The sequence below is a fragment of the Ranitomeya variabilis genome, chromosome 1, assembly GCF_051348905.1.
Source record: "Ranitomeya variabilis isolate aRanVar5 chromosome 1, aRanVar5.hap1, whole genome shotgun sequence".
NCBI classification, from domain to species: Eukaryota; Metazoa; Chordata; class Amphibia; order Anura; family Dendrobatidae; genus Ranitomeya; species Ranitomeya variabilis.
This window is the reverse complement of record NC_135232.1, coordinates 117,104,639-117,123,143: the sequence shown is the minus strand read 5'-3', so window position 1 is coordinate 117,123,143 and position 18,505 is coordinate 117,104,639. Positions and strand designations below refer to the sequence as shown.

The 18,505-nt window shown below is 41.6% G+C and overlaps 1 protein-coding gene across 1 annotated transcript in view; it reads right to left on the bottom strand.

Moving 5' to 3' along the window:
* The window catches only part of FAM151B (family with sequence similarity 151 member B), a 56,210-nt gene that overhangs the window by 9,998 nt on the left and 27,707 nt on the right, over positions 1–18,505 (bottom strand). The window contains exon 4 of the mRNA XM_077288334.1: positions 4,535–4,749. Coding sequence (XP_077144449.1) covers positions 4,535–4,749 — 215 coding nt within the window. The remainder of the gene's footprint in view (positions 1–4,534; positions 4,750–18,505) is intronic.

Here is an 18,505-nt window from a genome sequence, read left to right as displayed (position 1 = left end):
ACGATAATTATCAGGTACTTATGTCCGAAGCTCCACAGGATGGGTTATGGTCACTGAGGTCCCATAGAAAAGTGGCTTTCAAAGATGCCATACAAGTTCATACTCCATGAACTTATCCACATTTTTTTCTCGGTACATCCATAAACATAAATGTATTTTATTGAGATTTTATGTGATACTAGATGGTGGCCCGATTCTAACACATCGGGTATTCTAGAATATGTATGTCCACGTAGTATATTGCCCAGCAATGTAGTATATTGACCAGCCATGTAGTATATTGCCCAGCGACGTAGTATATTGCCCAGCGACGTAGTATATTGCCCAGCGACGTAGTATATTGCCCAATGACGTAGTATATTGCCCAGTGACGTAGTATATTGCCCAGTGACGTAGTATATTGCCCAGTGACGTAGTATATTGCCCAGTGACGTCTGTATTGCCCAGTGACGTAGTATATTGCCCAGTGACGTAGTATATTGCCAAGTGACGTAGTATACAGCACAGAGCCACATAGTATATTGCCCAGCCACATAGTATATTGGGCAGTCACGTAGTATATTGCCCAGCTACGTAGTATATTGCCCAGCCACGTATGTCACAGGTTAAAAAAATAAACATATACTCACCTTCCGCAGATGCATTGTAGTTCTGTCGCCTGTGTTCGGTGCAGGCGGCAGCTTCCGGTCCCAGGGTGTGATGACCGTGACGTCATGGCAGGTCCTTCTCGCGCAGGCCCTGTGATGACGTCGTGGTCACATGACCATGTCGCGGTGTCACATGACCGTGATGTCACGGCAGGTCCTTCTCGCACAGGCGCCCAGGACTTGTGATGACGTCGCGGTCACATGACCGTGACGTCATGGCAGGTCCTTCTCCCAGACCATCCTTGCCACCAGGAACGTGCCGCTTGCATGGATCGGCCGGAGCATCACGAGGAGCGGGAAAGGCGGCGGTAGGTGAGTATATAATGATTTTTTAAATTATTTTTAACATTAGATGTTTTTACTATTGACGCTACATAGGCTGCGTCAATAGTAAAAACTTGGTCACACAGGGTTAATAGCGGCGGTAACGGAGTGTGTTACCTGCGGCATAACGCGGTCCGTTACCGCCGGCATTAACCCTGTGTGAGCGGTGACCAGAGGGGTGTATGCGGGCGCCGGGCACTGAGTGCGGGGAGTAAGGAGTGGCCATTTTCTTCCGGACTGTGCGCGTCGCTGATTGGTCGTGGCAATGGTCGTGGGCGTTTTGCCACGACCAATCAGCGACTTGGATTCCATGACAGACAGAGGCCGCGACCAATGAATATCCGTGACAGACAGAAGGACAGACAGACAGAAAGATGGAAGTGACCCTTAGACAATTATATAGTAGATACCACCACAAAGTAGCAAATGTTTGTAAAGTGTAAAGAAATGATACATGGTTTTCTAATTGTTTTACAAATATAAATCTTAAAACTGTGGCAATGTTCTTGAATGGCAATATATCCACAAAGGGCCTCAATAATATCAGGCACATGCAGATAAATGTTATACAGTCATGGCCGAAAGTGTTGGCACCCTTGAAATTGTTACAGACAATGTAGTATTTCTCCCAGAAAAATATTGCAATTACACATGGTTTGTTTTCAAGTTTATTTCCTTTGTGTGTACTGGAACAACACAAAAAAAATGCAAATTGGACATAATTTCACACAAAACCCTCAAAAATGGTATGGGAAAAAAAAAGCTGGCACCCTCAACTTAATATATGGTTGCACTACCTTTGGAATAAATAACTGCAATCAATCACTTCCTATAACCATAAACAAGCTTCTCAACTGGAATTTTGGACCACTCTTCTTTTGCAAAATGCTCCAGGTCTCTCATATTTGAAGGTGCCTTCTCCTAACAGAACAGCAATTTTAAGATCTCTCCATAGGTGTCCAATGCGATTTAGATCCAGTCTCATTGCTGGCCACTTCAGAACTCTCCCGCGCTTTGTTTCCATCCATTTCTGGGTGCTTCTTTAAGTATGTTTGTTTGGTGTCATTGTCCTGCTGGAAGACCCATGACCTAGAACGCAAACCCAGCTTTCTGACACTGGGCACTACATTGGGAAACAAAATTCTTAATTACTGGTAATCATTAGATTTTATGATGCATTGCACACAGTCAAGGCATCCAGTGCCAGAGGTAGAAAACAACCTCAAAACATCTTTGAACCTTTTCTTTGTAGGCCTCATTCCATTTTTGGTAAACAGTAGAATGATGTTCTTTACTAAAAAGCTCTATCTTGGTCTCATCTGTCCACAAGGCACTTTCCCCGAAGGATTTTGGCTTACTCAAATACATTTTGGCAAACTGCAGTCTATCTCTTTTAGGTCTCTATGGCTGCAGTGGGATCATTCTGCATCTCCTGCCATAGCGTTTAATTTCATTCAAATGTCGATGGATAGTTTGTGCTGACACTGATCACTGATGCACCCTGAGCCTGACAGCTTGATTTTCATTGGAACTTGATTGGGGCTGCTTATCCACCATCCGGACCCTCCTAAGTTGCAACCTTTCATCAATTTTTCTCTGCCGTCCACATCCAAGGAGATTAGATACAGTGCTATGGGTTGTACATTTCTTGATTATATTGCGCACCTGGGACAAAGGAACAGTAAGATCTCTGGAGATGGGCTTGAGAACCAAAATTGTTGAGCAATATCAACAATCTCAAGGCTGCAAGTCCTCAGACAGTTTTCTTCTCTTTCTGTTCTCCATGCTCAATGTGGCACACACAGACACACAATGCATAGATTGAGTCAACATCTTCCTTTTTTATCTGGTTTCAGGTGTGATTTTCATTCTGCCCACACTTGTTACTTGCCACAGATGAGTTTGAACAAGCATCACATGCTTGAAACAAAGGTGTGAGTTTTGGAAAGGTGTCAACAATTTTGTCTGGCCCATTTTTGGGGTTTTGTGTGAAATGATGTCCAATTTAAATTTTTTTTTTTCATTTTTTATTTTTGCTGTGTTGTTTCAAGACACACAAAGGAAATAAACATGGGTATAACAAAACATATATAACTGCAATACTTATCTGGGAGAAATACTTCATTTTCTGGAATAATTTGATGGGTGCCAACACTTTCGGCCATGACTGTAGGTGATATTTATTTCAGTTTTGATAAAGAGAACCCTTTTTAACCAGTTCATGACCTGGCCATTTGTACATGTGCTCTTCACATTTTTTCTTGCTGAGATATTCAAATAATTGCTTTTCATTTGCAATACAAAGGGCTTTGTTTTTATGTTACCTTTATATGTAAAAAAAAAAAGGAAATGCATGCCCATTTTTCAGTTTATTTATTTTTTTACGACCACAAAGGGCCACTAAAAACATTTTACCCGTATTTTGAGGACTATAAGACTCCCGAGACCTCATTATGAGCATGCGCTGCCTATATGTAAAAAAAAAAAAAAGGAAAAGCATGTCCATTTTTCAGTTAATTTTTTTTTTTTATGACCACAAAGGGCCAGTAAAAACATTTTACCCGTATTTTGAGGACTATAAGACTCCTGAGACCTCATTACGAGCATGCGCTGCCATTTTCCCAAAGCAGGGAAATCAATGGGAATGGTACTCTGCTCACCACCGACATTTTATGAAAGCCGAGGGCCAGCAGCTTCACACCGCCAGAATACCCCCTCCTCCAAGCTCAGAGCCCACAGCATCACCCCACACCTGCTGCGGCCAGACTACCCGTGATCCCGCTGCACAGCAGCCAGTAAGCTACATTCGGTTTATAAGGCGCATACCCAGTTTCCTCCCAAATTAGGAGGAAAAAATGGGAGTCTTACAATCCAAAAAATAGGGTAAATTGTGTTTCTTTTCCACAGAAATGTTAAATATATTGCACACATTTTTTTCAGATGGGTGAAGGACAGAAAGAGTGATTTAGACTGCCATTGTCTCTTTTTTTGTGGGTGTGTTTTTTTTCTATTTTAATTTAATTATATTAATTCATTCATTTATTTTACACATTGTGCTCCCTATAAAGTCTTAAAAGACCTTTTAGGAGCATTTTAACATATTAATACATTGGTTTTATTGCTGATTTCCCCTGTGATTGGGGCTCGTATATTAACCCTAGTTACAGAGGAATTTTAGCCTTCTGCCTGCATAGCAGTGCTGACTGGATCTCCTTCCTTACACCCAGCTATCTCATGTTCACTGGGTCTGAAGGAGGAAGAACTGTCAAGTGCTACCGCTTCCTCATCTGTATACACAAGCACTAATTCTGCGAAGATTGAAAAAATAAACATGGTAATAACTAGAGACAGTCAGACAAAGTTTATCTAGAGTAGTCCATCGGGACCCGCTTGCGCAGACCAGAGCACCCACCTTTATAACGTTCATGTGTAATAATATGGACATAAGGACTGTGATTGTCTCAATGAGACAATCCTATTTAACCACACACTCACAACAGTAATATAAAAGCATTATGGAAAAGTTATATCCTTATATCTGTTGACTAAACAACAGTTCATACCTTCATTACTTCTGTCAGGATACCATGCAGTTGTCCAGCCCAATGATAGGGTAAAGCCTGGGAAGAAGGAGGTTACAGTCTTAAGAAATTCTGTTGCTTCTACTCTGACATTTCCACCAGGTCCATGAAGTATGTCAGCATTTATCCACACAGGTTGATGAATTTTATCCTTTATTGCATCCAAGATCTTCATAGAAGGCAAAACAGCATCCAAACTATAAAGTAAAATACATGAATAAAACATATACAGTAATAACAATGGATGCAATAAAAATGTCCAAGTACAAAGCGTCACATTCTGAGACCATTCATGTGTGTGGGCTTTTTATTTATTGGAGTGTGCTCACCATGGGATCTCAACATCTTCCAAGAGCAATTTCTCCTAAAGATCCAGGAGTAATTTGTTGATGAACAATGCTTTTTCTAGCATGATGGAACCATGCCATAAGGCGAAAGTGATAACTAAATGGCTCAGTGAGTAAAACATATGTCGTATTTTTCGGATTATACGACGCATTTTCCCCCCACCAGATATACCTTACCGGCTGCAGTGGAGCAGGGTCCCAGGGTCATGGCTGGAAGAAGAAAGAGTGGAGCGTTGCTGCAGGCCGCAAGGGTTATTCAGATGTGCGGCGCACCGCTGAGGGTGGTGCGGGGGACTATGCCCACATTTTGTGAAAGGCCAGAGTCCCAGCAGTTCCATGGACTCTGGAAAAATGGCTGCCGGGGGCGGCGCATGCAAATGGAGATCTCGGCATCAAGATCTCAGAAGATGAGTCCACCGCATCGGAAACCATGGAACTGCGGGGGCTCAGGCCTTTCACAAAATGTCGGCAGAGCCCCCCGCAGCAGCACCAGACACCACATGCAGCAACTGACACCAACCACAGCACCGCACACCAACAGCTGCGGTGCGTCGCATATCCGAACGCTCCCTCATCCCAGTCTGCGGCCTGCAGCAACGCTCCACTCTTGCCTCCTCCAGCAGCGACCCTGGGACCCCACTTCACCACAGCCACCACCCCCGGTAAGCCATAAGATGCATGGATTATAAGAAGCACCACCATTTTATTTAAAAAAAAAAAAGGCTTTTTTTTAACTATTTTTCTCCTCAAAATTTGGGGTGCATCTTATAATCCAGAGCGTCTTATAATCTGAAAAATAAGGTAAATTTTGGGTCCATGGCCCAGGAAACTCTCCAGATCTCAATCCCATTGGAAACCTGTACGCAATCCTCAAAATGCAGGTGGACTAACAAGAACATAGAAATTGTTATAATCTCCAAAAACTGATTAGACAATAACGGAATGTCATCAGTCAGGATTTGACCCAGAAGCGGATATTCAGCATGTCAAGTTGAATTACAAAAGTCGAAAAAATAAGGCTATGTTCCCATGATGAGCTTTCGAGGTGTATTTGATGTTGCAGAATTTCTGTACCATTTCTGCACCTATTACTTAAATTAGGTTACTTGAGTTTTTTCACTGCATTTTTTTAACATGCCTTTTTATGACGTTTTTGAACTGGTTTTTTTTTGTGTCTCTCTTTGGTGTGTCATGCTTTAAATAAAGCTGCTTTGTTTTTTATACAATTTTTTTTTTGCATTGACCAAACTTTATTGCTATACTTAGGGGCGGATTACATTTTTTTTTTATGAGTTTCTGCTTTTTCTTACTGGATTTCCAAATCTAATGTAAGTCAATGGGGAAAATCCGCACTGAAAACTCATCAGACCTGCAAGAGAAATTGGCACTCTGTGGATTTGAAAAACGCACCGCAGGTCAGTTAAGGCTACTTTCACACTTGCGTTTTTTTTTAATCCGTCACAATCCGTCTTTTTTTGTGAATGCAGGATCCTGCCCAAAAATTTGCAGGATCCTGCATTTTCCCATAGACTTGTATTAGCGACGGATTGTGAAGGGTGGCCATCCGTTTCATCCGTCGTGCACTGGATTCGTCGTAAAATAGCGGTCCGTCGTGCAGAGAAAACGTTCATAGGAACTGCAAACTTTGCTAAAAACACAATTTGTGTCAGTCTCAAAACTTTTGGCTAGATTATCACTAAACTGGACATACCTAGGGCAGGATATGTAATTCATCTCTCACTGTGATTATGATGTACTTAAGCATATAGCAAATTTGCATAAGGTTTTTTTTTTTATAATATTTGACACAAATAACCCTGTCTGACTTTAGATTATGCTAACGGTTTGTTGTTGTGGTGGTCAAGAGAGAATAGTTTGTTATTTTGAAATTAACATCAAGTCAGTGTAAGGAGACTTAAAGGTCATCAAATGCTCCTCGAGGAATTTAAATATGCAAATATCCTCTTCAGAAGGAAGAGAACTTTTACAGTGAAGGAAATAATTACCGCATTTGATCCCTTGCTGATTTTGTAAGTTAACCACTGACAAAGACATGAACAGTCTGTAATTTTAAGGGTAGGTTAATTTTAACATTGAGAGATAGAATATCAAACATAAAATCTAAAAAATCACATTGTATAAATTATATAAATTTATTTGCATTTTGCAGTGAGAAATAAGTATTTGATTCCTCTGGCAAACAACACTTAATACAAACCCTTGTTGGCAAGCAAAGCAGTCAGACGTTTTTTGTAGTTAATGTTGAGGTTTGCGCACATGTCAGGAGGAATTTTGGTCCACTTCTCTTTGTAGATCATCTCTAAATCATTAAGATTTTGAGGCTGTCGCTTGGCAACTCGGAGCTTCAACTCCCTCCATAAGTTTTCTATGGGTTAAAGGTCTGGAGACTGGCTAGGCTACTCCATGACCTTAATGTGCTTCTTTTTGAGCCACTTTTTTGTTGCCTCGGCTGTATGTTTTGGGTCATTGTCTTGCTGGAAGACCCAACCACGACCCATTTTTAATGTCCTAGTGAAGGGAAGGAGGTTGTCACTCAGGATTTTACGGTACATGGTTCCATCCATTCTCCCATTGTTGCGATGAAGCAATCCTGTGCCCTTAGAAGAGAAACACCCACAAAACATGTTTCCACCTCCATGCTTGACAGTGGGGACCAAGTTCTTCGGGTCATAGGCAGCGTTTCTCTTCCTACAAACATGGCGAGTTGAGTTAATGCCAAAGAGCTCAATTTTTGTCTCATCTGACCACAGCACCTTCTCCCACCACTCACTCAGAAGCATTCAGGTGTTTATTGGTAAATTTCAGATGGGCCTGCACATGTGCCTTCTTGAGCAGAGGGACCTTGCGGGCACTGCAGGATTTTAAACCTTTATGATGTAATGTGTTACCAATGGTTTTCTTGGTGAATGTGGTCCCAGCTGCCTTGAGATCATTAACAAGTTCCCCCGTGTAGTTTTAGTCTGATCTCTCATCTTCCTCATGATCAAGAATACCCCACGAGGTGAGATTTTGCATGGTGCCCAAGATCGATGTCAATTGACAGTCATTTTGTATTTCAACCATTTTCTTACTATTGCACCAACAGTTGTCTCCTTCTCACCCAAAGTCTTACATACAGTTTTGTAGCCCATTGCAGCTTTGTGCAGGTCTATGATCTTGTCCCAAACATCCTTAGAAAGCTCTTTAGTCTTGCCCATGTTGTAGAGGTTAGAGTCTGACTGATTAATTGAGTCTGTGGACAGGAGTCTTTTATAAAGGTGACTATGTAAGACAGCTGTCTTTAATGCAGTAACGAGTTGATAAGCAGTGTCTAACTGGTCTGAAGGAGCCAGAACTCTTAATGGTAGGTAGGGGATCAAGTACCGTACCTTCAACCCATAGAAAACTTATGAAGGGAGTTGAAGCTCCGAGTTGCCAAGCGACAGCCTCAAAATCTTAATGATTTAGAGATGATCTACAAAGAGAAGTGGACCAAAGTTCCTCCTGACATGTGCGCAAACCTCATCATCAACTACAAAAAACGTCTGACTGCTTTGCCTGCCAACAAGGATTTTGCCACCAAGTATTAAGTGTTGTTTGCCAGAGGAATCAAATACTTATTTCTCACTGCAAAATGCAAATAAATGTATATAATTTATACAATGTAATTTCCTGGATTTTATGTTTGATATTCTATCTCTCAATGTTAAAATTAACCTACCCTTAAAATTATAGACTATTCATGTCTTTGTCAGTGGGTAAACTTACAAAATCAGCAAGGTATCAAATAATTATTTCCTTCACTGTTTCTCTGGTGATATCTATTGGACGTAGCAATCCTACATGTCACTATCGACCCTTTTAACGAGTCTTGCCACATAACTTAGAATAAGAACCCAATATAGAAACTTCATTTTCAGACACGTGTTTCGGGGTGTTGCCCCTCCTCAGTGAAAAGAAGGAGATTCAATTTGACTAGTTGAGAGGCCCCAGACTAAAAGGTCTAAGGGGGAACGGTTTTCCTTGTGGGGAATGCCAAGCCAGCGTAAGGAGACTTACATGCCATATAAACATGTGGTTTGTGATCCTTGTACATTGCTTGTTCTGTGGAAGGCCTAGTCCCTCACCAATTAATAGCTGTAATGCTGCATTGTGATGAACAACGATGACACTTGGGTCATTCTCAGCTTCTATAAAATGCATGCGATATAATGCTCCTCTGGGAATTTAAATATGTTTTATCTCTGGCGCCATCTATTGGATGTATCAATCCTAAACATCATTAAAGGGTCAATATTGAATTTTAGGATTGCTACATCCAATAGGTGGTGTCAGAGATAAGGTCCTCTTCCATCTGAAGAGGCTATTTGCACATCACCCTATAGTCACTTTGCTATTGACTGATTATCTAGGCAAAATGGCAGCTGTTGGCCAACCTAGTATACCACACTTGGAAATACTAAAGATTTTCGGACTCCAACTGATTGAACATTTATAAAATATTTAGCCGATATTCCAAACATATTTGTCACTCCTATAACAACGATCTTTTATACCCATTACCCTTGGGTATCGTAACATTTTCTGGAAGCTGAGATTGACCCTAGTGTCATAGTTATATATCTTGATGCTACATGACAGCTATTAATTGGAGAGGGATTAGGCCTTCCACAAAAAAACATGTACACCATACACTATATCCACCGCTACCAGTTATCCTCAGTTCCTTGGTGTTGGTAAGCTAAAGTTTCGACTCCACAGCCCTAGATATTATCTGTGTTCCAATTAGAAGAATATGTATTATTATGTTAGGAAATCTTCCAATTAAATACGAAAATAAGAAAGGCATGGGCTCCCCAAAAAAAACAAGCTGCTGATTTTACTTAGTATAAGTACAGGTTGAAATAATTTGCACCAATTCTTAAAATTCTCACCTGCGTGAAAAATTAGAAAATGGAACTGAGATCCAAAAAGGACATGTTTTTTCATCATAAGTAAAGATCTTCATCACTCTGGCCTAATCTACATCACTTTTATAATTTTCCAAAATTAGCGAGCAATGAAAAAAAAAAGAAAAAAAGAAGATGCTAAACCAGTGTTGTGGACACTTTATTATCAGGATGGAATCACCAAAAGTAATTAGAAAATGACATCACAAGATGGGATGGCCCTTTTAAATTGTACATGTTCTTTCACGTAAATCCTGTAGAATTTATGGCCTCACTGCCCTCATACCTCACAAGTTAAAAGCATGCAGGATGAATCTCAATTGTTATGCTATGTTTTTTGTCATCTAGTTTTTATTAATAGGAGGTTTTATTTATCAGCTTCTCAACAGAACTATAGGTGTTGGATAGAGATGAGCAAATCTTTTGAAACTCAAAATTCGTCAGCTTTGCCAATTTTTTTCCATAAAATATTTGCTGCGAAATGCAAATACTGCAAAGCCTTCAATTACCCTTAAAAGATGTGTGTAACACTCTGAGGTCTCCTAGGACTGTATCCAACCCTTATCAAGCTCCTTAATAAAAACATATCACCTCGGAATTATATACTCGAGTATAAGCCGAGATTGTTAGCCCATGTTTTTAGGCTAAAAGTGCCCCTCTCGGCTTATACTCGAGTCATTGTCCCAGGGGGGTCGGCGGGGGAGCGGCGGCTGTCACATACTCACCTGCTCCTGGCGTGGTCCCTGTATCTCCGATGGTCTTCAGGCGCTGACAGCTTCTTTCAGGGTTGAGCGGTCACATGGTACTGCTCATTACAGTAATGAATATGGACGCGACTCCACTCCCATAGGGGTGGAGCCGCATATTCATTACTGTAATGAGCGGTACCTGTGACCGATCAACGCTAGAAGAATCTGTCAGAGCCCAGAGAAGACCATCAGGGAAGCTGCCAGGGACCACGCCGGGAGCATTTGAATATAATGGGGAGGGTGAGCAGCATTGCGCGATATTCACCTGTCCTCGTTCCACCGCTGGGCGCCGCTCCGTCTTCCTCATCCTCTGCTGTGATGCTCAGGTTAGAGGGCGTGATGATGTGGTTAGTGTGCTCCCTCTGCCTGAACGTTAGTGTAGAGGACGCGGAAGACACAGCGGCGCCCGGCCGTGGAATGAGAACAGGTGAATACTGCAAGTGAGCGACGACATGTGAGTACCGTATATACTCGAGTATAAGCCGAGATTTTCAGCCCAAATTTTTGGGCTGAAAGTGCCCCTCTCGGCTTATACTCGAGTCATGATCGGTGGTGGGGTCGGCGGGTGAGCACTGTCATATACTTACCTAGTCCCGGCGATCCTGACGCTCCCCCTGCCTGTCACACTGTCTTCGGTGCCGCAGCCTCTTCCCCTGAGCGGTCACGTGGGACCGCTCATTAGAGAAATGAATAGGCGGCTCCACCTCCCATAGGGGTGGAGCCGCCTATTCATTTCTCTAATGAAGCGGTGCCGGTGACCGCTGATAGAGGAAGAGGCTGCGGCACCGAAGACCAGCTGTCCGGGGGAAGGAGCGGGACGCCGGGAGCAGGTAAGTATGACATATTCACCTGTCCTCGTTCCACACGCCGGGCGTCACGCCATCTTCCCGGCGTCTCTCCGCTCTGACTGTTCAGGCAGAGGGCGTGATGACGCATATAGTGTGCGCGCCGCCCTCTGCCTGATCAGTCAGTGCGGAGAGACGCCGGGAAGATGGCGCCGAGAAGCTGCAAGCAAGACAGGTGAGTATGTGTTTTTTTTTTTTTTTATTGCAGCAGCAGCAACAGCTATGGGGCAATAATGGACGGTGCAGAGCACTATATGGCACAGGTATGGGGCAACGGTGCAGAGCATTATATATATGGCACAGCTATGGGGCAACGGTGCAGAGCATTATATATATGGCACAGCTATGGGGCAACGGTGCAGAGCACTATATGGCACAGCTATGGGGCAACGGTGCAGAGCATTATATATATGGCACAGCTATGGGGCAGCGGTGCAGAGCATTATATATGGCACAGCTTTATGTGGAGTATCTATGGGGCAATGGTGCAGAGCATTGTATATATGGCACAGCTTTATGTGGAGCATCTATGGGGCCATAATGAACGGTGCAGAGCATTATATGTGGCACAGCTTTATGTGGAGCATCTATGGGGCCATAATGAACGGTATGGAGTATCTATTTTTAATTTTGAAATTCACCGGTACCTGCTGCATTTCCACCCTAGGCTTATACTCGAGTCAATAAGTTTTCCCAGTTTTTTGTGGCAAAATTAGGGGGGTCGGCTTATACTCGGGTCGGCTTATACTCGAGTATATACGGTATGTCATTTTTTTTAATCGCAGCAACAGCATATGGGGCAAATATCTCTATGGAGCATCTTATGGGGCCATAATCAACATTTGTGCAGCATTATATGGGGTAAATGTCTCTATGGACTATCTTATGGGGCCCTTATTAATCTTTATGCAGCACTGTATAGGGCAATTTGTCTATGGAGCATCTTATGGGGCCATTATTAACCTTTGTGCAGCATTATATGAGGAGTATTTTGTATGGAGCATCTTATGGGGCCCATCATGAACCTAATGGAGCATTATATGGGGCTCCTGATTCAATATGGATATTCAAAAACACTTAATCTCAATTAATTTTACTTTTATTGGTACCTATTTTTATTTTTGAAATTTACCGGTAGCTGCTGCATTTTCCACCCTAGGCTTATACACGAGTCATTAAGTTTTCCCTGTTTTTTGAGGCAAAGTTAGGGGTCTCGGCTTATACTCGAGAATATACGGTATTTACCTGAAAATATAGTTTGCTGCATGGCCACTTAACTGAACTTGCAGCTACCAGGAGAATATGAACTTATTTCCTCCTGGGAGCTGATGGCTTTCAGTCGTGGGAGCTTGCAAGGAGAAATTACAGTCATTGCTCACAGTACCACTCAATATAATGTGAGCATTCCCCGGAACTTTGACAGCTCGCTCTGCATACATGCTCTGAAAAACTGCAGTCAAAGTGTTGGGATGTGCTTTTCGTTGTGTGTCTGGGCAGCATTATAATGATTTTTACCTGCAGATTAACCCTATATCTGCAGACAAATAGCATTTTCTGAGGCGACATGTTCCCTTTAACTGAAAAACTGCCTTAGTAATATCAAAAAGTGACCTCACTATATAGTGACAAGTAGTGCTAAAAACCAACAGCTAACTTAATCATATAGTAGATGGTAAGACAGAGTTAGGGTACGTTCACACAGGACTTTTTTGCTGCTTTTTTTTGCTGCTTTTTTTATGCTAATTTAGGTGCGTTATTTTGGTGCGTATTTGGTGCGTTTTTTGGGTACGTTCACACAGGACTTTTTTGCTGCAGATTTTTGCTGCAGATTTTTGCTGCAGATTTTTGCTGCTTTTTTTATGCCAATTTTCAGCTGCTAGGACATCTCACAATGGCTCTTCACACCTCACTACCAGGAACTCCCTCACAATAGATCACAATCAGGACACCTCACAATGGCTCTTCACACCTCACAATGGCTCACAATGGCTCTTCACACCTCACTAACCACACCCCTAAGCTCTTGGCTGTGAGATCCCTTCCTGCTGGCCATGATTTTCTGCACAAAAAACGCAGCAAATAATGCTACATGCGTTTTTTCAGCGTTTTTGCAGCATTTTTTTCATCACCCATTCAAGTCAATGGGTGAAAAAACGCTGCAAAAACGCAGCAAAAACGCTGAAAGAAGTGACATGCCCTATGTCCAAAAAAAGCAGCAAAGCAGAAAATACTGATCAAACAAAAAACCAACGTGTGTGCATGAGATTTCTGAAATCTCATAGGCTTTACTGGTACTGTAAAAAGCAGCTGAAAATTAGCATAAAAAAAAGCAGCAAAAAAAAGCAGCAAAAAAGTCCTGTGTGAACGTACCCTTAAAACGTCGAGGTCCTGATTACGTGCACACGGTTAGCTATGTCTACAGCTAGGCCTTGATTTCATTTGTTCAGTAAGCCAGGAAAGCAGAGCAGTCTGTGTGTTGGAGCTGGTGAGTGACCAGCAAATGTGAGCTATCAGGGAGTTGAAAACGTCTCTGAAGTAATGGAGCTGGAGAGAAGTCAATCTTGATTTACAGACGGTGCCTGCAACAACTAATGCCTGTGCTGGGAGCACAACCATATTAATGTACTGTGCTTACTCTGACAAAAGGACTGTTTGGTTTATTATGTGTTTTGAGCTGAAGAAAAGCTTTTCAGTTCTATTTTCTTATGCAAGAGAAATTATTTTCATTTGAAGTGCAGAGAAATGCAATAAACCTTGCCTTGTTTTGTACCAAGACATGTGCGAAGTGAATGCCTACTGATGAGCCTGAATCCCTACAACAGATTTTAAAACTTAAGAAATTATCTGTAGAGCCCGATTCAATATTGTAATTGTGTTTTTTCAGGTCATGATTAAGGGAGCTTAGTCTCCAGAAACGCGTTGAGATTCTTACCCATATGGCTTGTGCTGAAGTCTGTATCCTCTATGCTCAATAGTATGTGAATAAAGAAAACTCTTTTTTACGGATTCGGTGAAGCTGGACATTCTTTTCTTTTTGGACTCTATACGCCTGAACACAGCGGGTCCGTGCTCCCGAGGATTGGTTTATGCATCACGGGTGAGCTGGTTTATATTTCTTCTTTCAAAATTGTGTTTTTTGCCTACTTTTTCATGCTATAAGACTTTTTTGGTGAAATTCTTTTAATCTGCACCTTTTTTGTGTACCTACTTTATATATGTTGTTTTTTTTTTCTATGTTCATCTTTGGACATGTTTTTTGTTTTATAGATGTTTGCATAAGATTCATTAACTGTGATTTTTTTTTAAAAGATGCAAAATATTGGCGCAAATGTAGCTTTTTCCTTGAGTTAATTTATGTACAGTACAGACCAAAAGTTTGGACACACCTCATTTAAAGATTTTTCTGTATTTTCATGACTATGAACATTGTACATTCACACTGAAGGCATCAAAACTATGAATTAACACATGTGGAATTATATACTTAACAAAAAAGTGTGAAACAACTGAAATTATGTCTTATATTCTAGGTTCTTCAAAGTGGCCACCTTTTGCTTTGATGACTGCTTTGCACACTCTTGGCATTCTCTTGGTGAGCTTCAAGAGGTAATCACCGGGAATGGTTTTCAATTCACAGGTGTGCCCTGTCAGGTTTAATAAGTGGGATTTCTTGCCTTATAAATGGGGTTGAGACCATCAGTTGTGTTGTGCAGAAGTCTGGTGGATACACAGCTGATAGTCCTACTGAAAAGACTATTAGAATTTGTATTATGGCAAGAAAAAAGCAGCTAAGTAAAGAAAAACGAGTGGCCATCTTTACTTTAAGAAATGAAGGTCAGTCAGTCCGAAAAATTGGGAAAACTTTGAAAGTGTCCCCAAGTGCGGTGGCAAAAACCATCAAGCGCTACAAAGAAACTGGCTCACATGAGGACCGCCCCAGGAAAGGAAGACCAAGAGTCACCTCTGCTTCTGAGGATAAGTTTATCTGGGTCACCAACCTCAGAAATCGCAGGTTAACAGCAGCTCAGATTAGAGACCAGGTCAATGCCACACAGAGTTCTAGCAGCAGACACATCTCTATAACAACTGTTAAGAGGAAACTTTCTGCAGCAGGCCTTCATGGCAAAATAGCTGCTAGGAAACCACTGCTAAGGACAGGCAATAAGCAGAAGAGACTTGTTTGGGCTAGAGAACACAAGGAATGGACATTAGACCTTTGGTTCCAACCACCGTGTCTTTGTGCGACGCAGAAAAGGTGAACAGATGGACTCTACATGCCTGGTTCCCACCGTGAAGCATGGAGGAGGTGTGATGGTGTGGGGGTGCTTTGCTGGTGACACTGTTGGGGATTTATTAAAAAATGAAGGCATACTGAACCAGCATGGCTACCACAGCATCTTGCAGCGGCATGCTATTCCATCCGGTTTGCGTTTAGTTGAACCATCATTTATTTTTCAACAGGACAATGACCCCAAACACACCTCCAGGCTGTGTAAGGGCTATTTGACCAAGAAGGAGAGTGATGGGGTGCTACGCCAGATGACCTGGCCTCCACAGTCACCAGACCTGAACCCAATCGAGATGGTTTGGGGTGAGCTGGACCACAGAGTGAAGGCAAAAGGGCCAACAAGTGCTAAGCATCTCTGGGAACTCCTTCAAGATTGTTGGAAGACCATTCCCGATGATTACCTCTTGAAGCTCATCAAGAGAATGCCAAGAGTGTGCAAAGCAGTCATCAAATCAAAAGGTGGCTACTTTGAAGAACCTAGAATATAAGACATAATTTCAGTTGTTTCACACTTTTTTGTTAAGTATATAATTCCACATGTGTTAATTCATAGTTTTGATGCCTTCAGTGTGAATGCACAATTTTCATAGTCATGAAAATACAGAAAAATCTTTAAATGAGAAGGTGTGTCCAAACTTTTGGTCTGTACTGTATATCTGAGTTTTGTGCTCAAATGCTAGCATTCTGTGTGACTTTTTAGTCTAAAAAGGAGCAAAAAGGGTTAAAGACAATATTTTGCTTTGTGCAAATTTCATGGATCTCATGCCCCTTTTTGAAAAATTTTGGCCTGTGCTATATACTGCGTGGGCTGTGTTATATACTGCGTGGCCTATGTTATATACTAAATGGGCTGTTATATACTGCGTGGGCTGTGTTATATACTACGTCTCTGTGCTATATACTACGTGGCTGTGCTATATACTACGTGGCTGGGAAATATACTACGTGGCTGTGCTATATACTACGTGGCTGTTATATACTACGTGGCTGTGTTATATACTACGTGGACTGTGTTATATACTACGTGGGCTGTGCTATATACTACTATACATATTCTAGAATACCCGATGCGTTAGAATCGGGCCACCATCTAGTATATATATATATATATATATATATATATATATGTGCGAGTTATCGCTGTAGTAGTACTGACCTGAAAAATAAAGCTGGCCTATGACTTTTACAACACAGTGAACGTTTTAAAAAAACAAAACAAAAAAAACAATTCCTCAATTGCTGATTTTTGTTCATTCTGCTTCCCAAAATTTGTAGTAGAAAACAATAAAAAATGTTATGTGCCCAAACGTGGTACAAATAAAAACATCAACTCATCACACAAAAAACAAGCCTTCACTTGACTGTTGGCATAAACATAGAAATGATTTGTTTATTCTGCTTCCCAAAGATTGCAGTAAGGCTCGGCGCACATTTATTTTGGGCTCACAAAACTGTGGCTGAGGGCTTACACCAGGGTTTGTGTGTAAATCTCTGAAATACATGATTCAGATAGAAACTACGACAGAAGATTCCCAATGAGGCAGGTGGATGCACTTTGGACTCTTTCTGGCCTATGATCCGGCAATATCCATCTTTTTGAAGGGAACCCATTAGGTCCCCCATGCCCCCAAAACCACCAGCAGTTGTGTCTGCATATATAAAGTCCCTGCCTAACAGTGCCTGTATTATTACATTACATACATAAACAGATCTTTAGAAAACAGGCAATCACAGTATGTGTTGCGGCTGTCTAACAGAAGCTAAAAATGCAGCTGTGGGGACTCAAATATATTACTCGAGCCCCTGTGCTATTCGGAAAACATTATATCCAAGCACACTCGCTCATCACTATAAAACACTCATGGAGTAAAAATCATCAGTACACCTGTAGATAAATTCTCAGGGGTGTGTAAAATCCAAAATGCGGTCACTTGTGGGGAGTTTTTTTTTTTGCTGTTCTGGCACTTGGGGGCTCTGCATATGGAGTACACAAACTATTCAATGAAAATATGTACTCTGATAGTCAAATAATGCTCCTTTCTTCCAGAGTTGCGCTGTGTGGCTAAGCAGTACTGTACAGCCACACATAGGGAAATGCCATGTTCAGCAGAAATTGCGTGACAAATTTTGGTGCGATTTTTCCCCATGTGAAAATGTAAAATTGGGACCAAAACTAAATTTTTGTAGCTAATATGTAATTATTTTTTCTTCACCGACCAATGGTATTCAATTCTGTGATTCTGTCAATATGATCATTGCAACCTTAAATGAATTAAAAAGTGCACATTGATGGGGTCCCTTATATGGGGGTTCTGCTGTTCTGGCACCTCAGGGGCTCTTTCAGTGGGTCGTAACACCCAGAAATCATAACAGCACAATCTGTACTATAATATGGTGCTCCTTCCCTTCTGAGCATTCCACTGTGCCTGAAAAGTAGTTCCAGATTAAATGAAGGGTATTGGTGCACTTTTCACTATTAGTGCTTATAAAAATAAAAAATCTGGGGCTAAAACAACGTTTTTGTGGTAAAGATGTAATTATTCTTTCTTCACCACTCCATGGTGTCAATATGATCACTACACACCTAGATGAATTCACTGAGGTGTGTAGTTTGTAAAATGGGGTCACTTATGGTGAGGTTCTGCTGTTCTGGCACCTCATGGGCTCTGCCAGTGACTCATGGCACCCTCAAATCATTCCAGCAAAATTTGAACTCCAATATAGCGCTCCTTCCCATCTGAGCTTTGCACTGTGCCTCAAAAGTAGTTTTTGACC